Genomic DNA, 9217 nt, shown 5'->3' on the forward strand with positions numbered 1-9217 from the left:
TTTTTCTTCCCAAATAGGCCAATTGGATTAAGTTCTCCTGGAGAGAAGTGATGAGGACAGCAAAAGCAGGGAGGCTATGTAGGGGCTCCTCTTCCACGGATGGCGATTAGCAGTGGAGAATAAGCAGCACCCAACAGCGTGATTCAGGATTTTAAACTAAGTCCCCAGGCTCATCTCTCCACTCTACTCCTCACTTTGCAAATTTAGCTTTGTGTCCTTTCACTACAATGGATCACAGCCATGAGTATGACTCTATGCTGAGTCCTGGGAATCCTTCTAGTGAATCTGATACTGGGGGGTTGGTCTAGGGCAGTGGTTCTCAACCTTCTGGCCCTTTAAATACAGTTCCTCATGTTGTGACCCAACCATAAAATTATTTTCGTTGCTACTTCATAACTGTAATGTTGCTACTGTTATGAATTGTCATGTAAATATCTGATATGGAGGATGGTCTTAGGCGACCCCTGTGAAAGGGTTGTTCAACCGCTGGACCGCTGGTCTAGGGTGTCTTGGACACACTCAAAAAGACATGTGTCAGTCACGGGATTGTATGTGCATTGAGAAGAAACAGCTCCCTCAAGCTTGGGTCAGAGATCAAGATGTGTCCCAGAGATACCGGCTGATGTAGAAAAAGTTATGAGATTCCTCCAAATACATAACAACCTTCTGCTCAAATTGAACCAGCCCTCTAAAGACCACTGTCTATGTACATGAGTAAGTGTGAATGTGAGTGAGTGTGAATTGTGTTTGGGTTTATGTGAGTGTGTGAGAGTGCATATGTGTGTACATGTGTGAGTGTGTGTGTAGTGAGACCCTGCTGAGGGGGATGAGGTCCTTCCAGGGGTCTGTAATAGAAAATGCACAGCACAGCCATCTAAGTTTTTATCGAGGATCTTTGCACAAACCCATTTACAAGTGGGCCTCCAGACAGGAGTTGTTCCAAAGCTCGTAATAGTTGATCCAGGGCACAGTGTATATCAAAAAATCACAAATGAAACTCTGTGGAAGGAGAAAGGCATAATCAGCTTTCAGGGAAATCTCCTGCCCCGAGACCCTCAGTGAGAGTTTAGAACCATCGCTGAGGCTGCACACTGGCCATGTGGGTGGGGAGAATCTGCTCAGTCATCTGGAGGGGGCTGAGGGGATTCAAGGCCCGGAACAGGAATGTCACCTGGGGCTCCCTCTGCCCAGCGACTTGGGAGCTGGAGCAGATACAACTGGAAAGCCCTCCTCGGACCCCAGTCCCCAGGCACATGCACTCAGGCACAGGGAGATTGTCATATTTGCCAGTAGGTGGTGCCACCCAGAGGAACCAGGAAAAGAGTGAGCAAATTCATGAAGACAAGGAGGCAATTAAACAATCCTCAGAGGCCTGGAGAGTGCAAGCCATGACCAGAACAAGGTCCCCATGGGGGAAAAAAATGCTGCTTCCACTGAAGGCTAGGAATGGTCCCGGAGACCTGGAGGCCAGGGTGCAGGTCTGTGCCATGCCCAGGGTGGGGGGGGACTGTCCAATCAGAGAGCCTCCCTCCTACCCCCAGCACCTCTGGTGGTTTCAGCAGCCCTGGGGCTGCGCCCTTGCTATGCCCCAATCCACACAGCGGTAAAAGCTGTCAATGTCCGATTGTGTTAACTTTTAAAGTTCTGACTTTTCTCCCTTTGGTTAGGAGTCTCTTTTCGGATGACGGCCACCACACACCTTCTTCATCTTCTTCTCGCTTTGTCGGGGGCACGAGTGACTTTTTGTGCTGTTCTTTTTGCACTTCGTCCGGCTGATCTTTATGGTGGCCAGATACTCCACTCCTGTTGTCAGCTACAGAAAAGCAATAGCACTGTTAGTCTGGAGTCAAAGCATCCAGTTGCTGGCTCTCTCCCAGGAAAGCTAGAATGGAGAGTGAAGCCCCAGGAGCCACGCCCCTGGGTCTGGCTCACCCACCCAAGCATGGCCCCCTCCCCTCCCTCCAGCTTGAGGATGCACAGTGGCACTAAGGCCCCTGGTCAGTGCCCAGCACGTGCATAACCCATTCCCTGGCTCTGCACTGGACTCACTGCAACAGGCACTGATGGATCGCACCTATGCCCCCTGCATCCTCAGACAAGATGGGCAACACACTGAACTTGGCTGACTGGCAGTGCCAGAGCACCCCCAGGTCTGCACACATGGTCCGCAGAATGCATAGAACCAGCCACACCTTATCCCTCTGCTCTCCCAGCCCCTTCAGCCATGTCCTCCTTCTCTTCCCTCCTTCCCAGCCAACCTGATGGGAGGCGGTCAGCAACACAGCTCAAAACATAAGCTTGGAGGATTCCAGTGGGCTGCAGTGTAACTTGTAGCTATGCAAGTTACATAACCTTTGCTCCCAGCCAAGGACTGGAATTACAGTTCAAGTACTTTGCAGGCAATTTGAAAAGTCAAGAGAAGTGCAGGTGGTTGGACATCTATCTAAGGAGCACCGAAGAAACAACATAGAGACTGGAAAGAGAAGGGGAGTCACGGAAAGGGGGAGCCCCCTGGAGCAGGTGCTTGGCTGAAAGGCCGAGCAATATCAGCAGCATTATTTACAATAGCCAAGATCTGGAAATGGCCCAAGTGCCCATCAGTAGAGGAGTGAATAAAAAAGCTATGGTATTTTTACACAATGGAATACTACATGGCTGTAAAAAAAAAAAAAGAGAGAGAGAAGGAACTCTTACCCTTTGCAACAGTATGGATGGACCTGGAGAGTATTATGCTAAGCTGAATAAGTCAGTCAAAGAAAGGAAAATACCATATGATCCCACTAAGATGTGGAATCTAATGAACACAATAACCTGACATACAAAATAGAACTGGAAGCATGGACACGTGGATCAGACTGGCTGCTGCAGGAGAGGAGAGTATTGCTGGTGCTCTTGTCCAACTTCGGGCATCCATTTATGCCGGGTTCTTGTCCCAGCATCAGGAAGGGTTCAGGAATCTGGAAAAGGCGCTGCGCATAGATGACATAGGAATCCAGAGACTAATAAAGAGTCCGGAGACGAGATATAATTTTGAAAGGCACTGGAGGTCTGAGGACCTTCAGCTAAAGGAACTGAAGACTCCCTCCTTCCCTAGGACCCTTGCTTTTATTAACACAATTTGTCCTAAGGCAAGGTGGAGGTAATACACTTCAAAGGGTAAGGTTTCAAAGGGTACAGAGTCCATTGTCAGAATGGGGAAAAGCCTACGGCTGTTCAGGTGTTTGGCCAGTAGGAGGCAATAACATGTAGATTAAGATGCCTTTTAGCTGTCTGGCAGCCACAATCAGTTTCCTATTCAGGTTTGGGGAAATGCCTTTAGTCATTCCCAACAGATGACTACATGTGTGACTCAACCCTGTTGAGTCCCCAAGTCTCACCAACCTTTTGATGAAACTCTTGAAATTATGATATGCTGGAATTGGTCTATGGCAGGAGAGGGGTGGGGATGACTGGATAAAGAAGGTGAAGCAATTAGCTAAAGATCATAGGTGCATACCCCATGGACACGGACAATAGTTCGGTGAAGGCCAAGGGAGGGGGAGGTGCCTGCGGATGAAGGTGGGCAAAGAGGGGAGAAAGAGGGCCACCTGCAACAATGTCAACATTAAAGTTGTTTAAAAAAGCCCATAAGCTTAGGACTCTGATTTGGAGCATGTGTTCTCCATACAGGAATGCTGTGACCTTGAGCCTAGCAGCCTTAGTTTCCTCACCGACAGAGTATAGGTAATAATTATGCCTAGCACCCATTTCACTGAATGCACTAAATACATTTCAAAGTAACTACATAATTACGAATTATTAAATGTTTTAACAAGTGTTGGGATCATTACTCTGAAGTAGCAATGGAGTTGGGAGAGTGTCAGAACAGAAGACAGAAGAACTGAGCTCAAGTTCTGGCTTTAACCCCTGCCAACTTTATCTGAGCAAGTAGAGTCCGTCCACCTACCTGAGTCTCAGTTTCCTCGTCTAGAAAATGGGAAGAATAGTGCCCATTTCCTCTGATGATGTATGGAAATGGTAAATATATAAACCATGGAGAATGCACACAAGAGCCACTTCCTGTTGTTGTGATTTGTCTTCTTGTCGTACTCATGTTCAAGTGCAAGATCCAAAGACGCAAGGGCAAAAGACGGGAAAGCCTTTGGTGGCAGGTAAGCCCCACACGCAGAGGTGAAACTAATACATGGTTGTGTTGGAAGTGGCTGAATTTTCCAGTAACCGTGTGGACTAGTCACTAGAGAGTTCTGCCTGGTGAGGGGAGAAGCTCCTAGAAGGTCCTGCTTCCTTGTCCAAATGCAGTGGCCAACCACATAAGAAGGCTTGTACTCTCTGGCGTGGTGATAGAGAGAGAGAGAGAGCGCTCATACCGCCCCTGAAAGGAAAGCACCACTACAAAACCTCAAGGTGCAGTGTGGCTGGGGGAGGAGGCCTGAGGGCAGTACCACCACCCTGGTCCCCACGTCTAAGGGAAGAACCTCAGGATGCAGGGCTCCTGAGTTCTTCATGAAGGGACAGTTTCATCCAAGTACTGGAAGCTTGCAGGGCTTGTGCCAAGCACTGTCGCACTGATGTTCAGCACATTCTGCGTGTGTGGAGAAACTAAAACATTGGCCATAAATTTAACTAACATTCCAATGAATGTAGTGCTTTCTTATTCATTATAAGACTTGACTGTTAAATAATAATAGGAATTATCATAATAATACAAATATTTTCATAAATGCTGCTTCACTCTTTTCTGCCTACTTTGCAAGTGAGTCAACTGAGGCTGCAGGTATGGATGGCACTTGACCAAAATCCCATGATTAGGGGGATCTGGACGTCAAACTCAGAAGGTGCCCACCTCCTGCATCCCTCTGTGAGGTATTAGAACACACACAATCATGCCGTAATAGGTGTGGGGATGCCCAGGGATCCTTGCCTCAGATCACCCAGCTACCAAAAGGTATAGTCACTCTGACAATTCATCCATTTGAATGACATCACACGTTTACTCACAAACAACTCTTTCAGAGGTAACTGTTAATGGCAATGGATTGATTCTACAAGACAGGCCTCCTGAGATGGTCAGATTTATCCTTGGGAAGATAAGAGGCGAACAAGCCAACTTTCACAAGAAAGTTGGTCAAGGGCTGCCACCTTGTGGCTAAGTCACCCCAACGTTAGGCTTTAACAAGCCACAATTTTGTGGCAAGGGTGAGTTACTGAAAAAGAACAAGCTGATGCCTATGAGGCCCATTTGTGTCTCATTAACACTGCCCATCCCTCTCTGCCCCCTGCCCTGGCTGTTTTCTCCCATTCCCACTGCTCCTCTATAATCAGTCCAGCGATTTTCAATCCATGTGTCGCAAGAGGCACACCGGTGTGCCGTAAAAAAATTTAAAACATGCAATACCTGACTATTTAGTCAGGGGCACTAATTTCTTTTCCATTAGATTATCAAATAAAAGAATGACAGCAGCCAACACAACAATAGCCATCCAATGTGAATGAATCAAAATTATACATATTTTGGTCAGATAGGCAAAACATGTATTTTTTGGTGTGCCACATGATGTTACTAATTACTTTATGTGTGCCATGGTATGAAAAAGGTTGAAAATCACTGTTCTAGTCTATTAATTTTTTTATTAGTTCAATGCTACATAATTGAACTAAGATGTAGTATTGCCTTTGACCTAATTTACATATTTTACTGACAAGGAGAAAATTCTGAGCTGTTCTAAATTAAATCACAGAGGTCAAAGTGAGAGAAACGTGACGGAACTGTTCATCCATTAATGGCTGAAGGTCAACTAACAAAAGACTGCTCATATTCCTCTGTCCGTTGGAATTTGGAATTAATTTCCAGTTGGCTATTTCTATAGATTCTTTTAGCCAGGAACCATCAAACTCCAGGAGCTCCACTTATTGTTTACATGTGGGCTACCCAGAACGCTGCCCGCAGCCCATCAACAGGAATGGACATTTCGTTTTTGCAGACTCTGCACCTACTTCAGAGCTGGCCCCTCTTTCTCTCACCACTTCGCCTGTAGCTCATGTAAATTCTTTCAGAAGGCTTACATCTTTCTTTCTCCTGCCCCCACATGATGTATAAAAATGCTTGCAGAGTCCAAGACAATGGATTATATGTGTATTTTCCACCCAACCATCTGCTGGTGGTTTGGGCTTCATGCCTCAAGATCAATCTTCTTTTTGGCTAGCACTTTTAAACTTTCAGTCATGGAAGTTAAAATGTTTGTTTTTAACATTACTATCTGACCTTGAGGCGAGGTTAGACAAGCAAAAGTGATTTTCAAACAACTTTTTTCATCCTCTATCATCTTTCAATTGATATCAGAAAATTTTACACAAAAAAACAAATAAAAGAAGAGATGATCTGATTGAAGCCTAGCCCTCATTCCTCTTAGTCTCCTCCTGTTAAAAAAAACAAACAAAACCCACCCCTCTGTATAATTCATTTTCTATAGAACACAGCTAGAAAGTCCAGACTTAGATTTTACAGCCCTGGACATTGAAATACTATTGTTGAGGGGAACCTACAGAGAACACTTATATTTTGCCAAATGAGACTGTGAGAGAAAACAGCCTGGACAAGATGGTGGCACAGGTAAATGTGGTACTGGGAACCTCCCACAACCACATCAAAAATTACAAGTAATTATAGAACAACCATTATTCAGAATTCCTGAAATTTAGCTTTACAGTAGTCCTATAACTAAGGATATAAAGAAGAAACCATGTTGAGATTGGTAAGAAGGGTGGAGACATGAAACGAACTGGTTCCATACCCACATGTGGCGGTTAAAAATCAGGAGGGATATCTTGACTACAAAAGCTAAAGGAGCCGCTTTCTCCCTGGCAGATACTGTTCCTTTGCTGAGCCTTTTGCCCAAAGAGCTGGCAGTCCGGTGCCATATCTAAGTCTCCATCAACCTGTCTAACACTGTTCACCCTGCCCTGGTAATTCCCTGAGACACTGCCCCACCCAACTTTTGGGGCCCATTCAAGCAGTTTCCAGTGTTTTTTTTCCATACAAGTGACTTCTTTTGGCTCATGCTTCAGATTTTCCTAAAATCTCTCAAACAAGCAGTGTCTGGCTTCTGCATACCCTATATATAATGCTAAGTGACCCCAAGGCCAGCGCTAGTGGCAGCCAGACTTGGTTCACAGTTTGGCTCACAGTTTGGCTTTTTCTGGGCACCTCCTAGTCCAGGAAAAGCAGCAACCATCTGTAGACCATGCTGGGCCCAGGCAGGGCACAGGTGGTGGCTGACCTTGCACCTTCCAGGAGGTCCCAGAGCCAGTACACATGGTGGACAGCTTCATAACATGCCAGATTACAACCCAACAACCTTCATGAGTGACACACTAAGGGTGCAGCCTCAGCAGGCACCAAAGCCCCACTGAAGAAAGTCCTGTTCTATGGGGTCAGCCCCTGCAAGCAGCTCCCCCATTGTAGTTGCCGCCAGTCTTTGCAGCTAATCCCTCCCAGTGATGTGCCAATAGCAATCAAGACTCAAATACAATAGGACAGCTCCTACAGCCCACACAAGGGCCATACCTAAAGCACCCAACTTGGGTTACTGTGGAGGCTGTGCCCCTGGACCCTGCAGGACACTTACTATAAAGCCATTCTACCAAGTCTAGGAGACATAGCAGCTCTATATAATACATAGAAATAAACACAGGGAAGCAGCCAATATGAGGAGACAAAGAAACAGATCCCAAGTGAAAGAACAGGAGAAATCTTCAGAAAAAGAACTAAATGACGTGGAGGCAAGGAAGTTACCAGATACACAGTTCAATATTAAATCAGTAATTTGGAATATAAAGAAGCAGAAAACACCCAATCAGACCAGCAAAAAGAAAAAAGAACCCAAGAAATGAAGATAGTGTAAGAAGCTCCTGGGATAACTTCAAGCATACCAACATTTGCATCATAGGGATGCCAGAAGGAGAAGAGAGAGCAAGAAATCGAAAAGTTATTTAGAAAAAATAATGATAGCCGAAACCGGTTTGGCTCAGTGGATAGAGCGTCGGCCTGTGGACTGCAAGGTCCCAGGTTCGATTCCGGTCCAGGGCATGTACCTGGGTTGTGGGCACATCCCCAGAGGGAGATGTGCAGGAGGCAGCTGGTCGATCTCTCTCTCTCATCGATGTTTCTAACTTTCTATCTCTCTCCCTTCCTCTCTGTAGAAGGAGAAGAGAGAGCAAGAAATCAAAAAGTTATTTAGAAAAAATAATGATGGAAAACTTCCCTAACTTGGTGAAGAAAATAGACATAGAAGTCCAGGAAGCACAGAGTTCAAACAAGATGAACCTAAAAAAACCCACACCAAGACACATCATAATAAAATGCCAAAGGTTAAAGACAAGGAGAGAATCTTAAAGGCAGTGAGAGAAAAGCAGTTAGTTACCTATAAGGAAACTCCCAGAAGTTTGTCAGTTGATTTCTCAACAGAAACTTTGTAGCCAGAAGGGATTGACATAAAATATTCTAAGTGAGGAAAAACAAGGACCTACAACCAAGGTTACTCTACCTAGCAAAGCTATCATTTGGAATTGAAGGACAGATAAAGAGCTTCCCAGACAAGACAAAGCTAAAGGAGTTTATTACCACCAAACCAGTATTACAAGAAATTTTATAGGGTCTTCTTTAAGGAGAAAAAGAGAAAAAAAGATTAAAAATATGAATAGGTCCCAGGTTCAATTCCGGTCAAGGGCATGTGCGTTGGTTGCGGGCACGTCCCCAATGGGGGGTGTGCAGGAGGCAGCTGATCAAGGCTTCTCTCTCATTGATGTTTCTAACTCTCTATCCCTCTCCCTTCCTTTCTGTAAAAAAATCAATAAAATATATTTAAAAAAATAAAAATATGAATAATAAAATGGCATTAAATATATATCTGTCAACAATTATTTTAAATGCAAATGGATTGAGTGCACCAACTAAAAGAGATACAGTGTTTGAATAGGTTACAAAACAAGGCCCTTATTTATGCTGTGTGTATGTAAGGGACTCATTTCAAATCAAAAGACACACACAGCCCTGGTAAGTGTGACTCAGTTGGTTAGCGCATCATCTGTACACAGAAAGGTGGTGGGTTCAATTCCTGATCAAGGCACATACCCAAGTTGCAGGTTCAATCCTCAGTCAGGACATATATAGGAGGCTTCTCTCACTTCAGTGTTTCTCTCTCTCTCTCTCTCTCTTTCT

At 45.1% G+C, this 9217-nt stretch overlaps 1 protein-coding gene across 1 annotated transcript in view; it reads right to left on the reverse strand.

Moving 5' to 3' along the window:
• Positions 1-875: 875 nt before the first annotated feature.
• CSTL1 (cystatin-like 1) overlaps positions 876-9217 on the reverse strand; it is a 15441-nt gene continuing 7099 nt past the window's right edge. The window contains exons 4-5 of the mRNA XM_006757261.2: positions 1700-1813; positions 876-999 (exon numbers count right to left, since the gene is read on the reverse strand). Coding sequence (XP_006757324.1) covers positions 910-999; positions 1700-1813 — 204 coding nt within the window. The 3' untranslated portion in view covers positions 876-909. The remainder of the gene's footprint in view (positions 1000-1699; positions 1814-9217) is intronic.

Source organism: Myotis davidii, unplaced genomic scaffold (assembly GCF_000327345.1).
Source record: "Myotis davidii unplaced genomic scaffold, ASM32734v1 scaffold435, whole genome shotgun sequence".
NCBI classification, from domain to species: Eukaryota; Metazoa; Chordata; class Mammalia; order Chiroptera; family Vespertilionidae; genus Myotis; species Myotis davidii.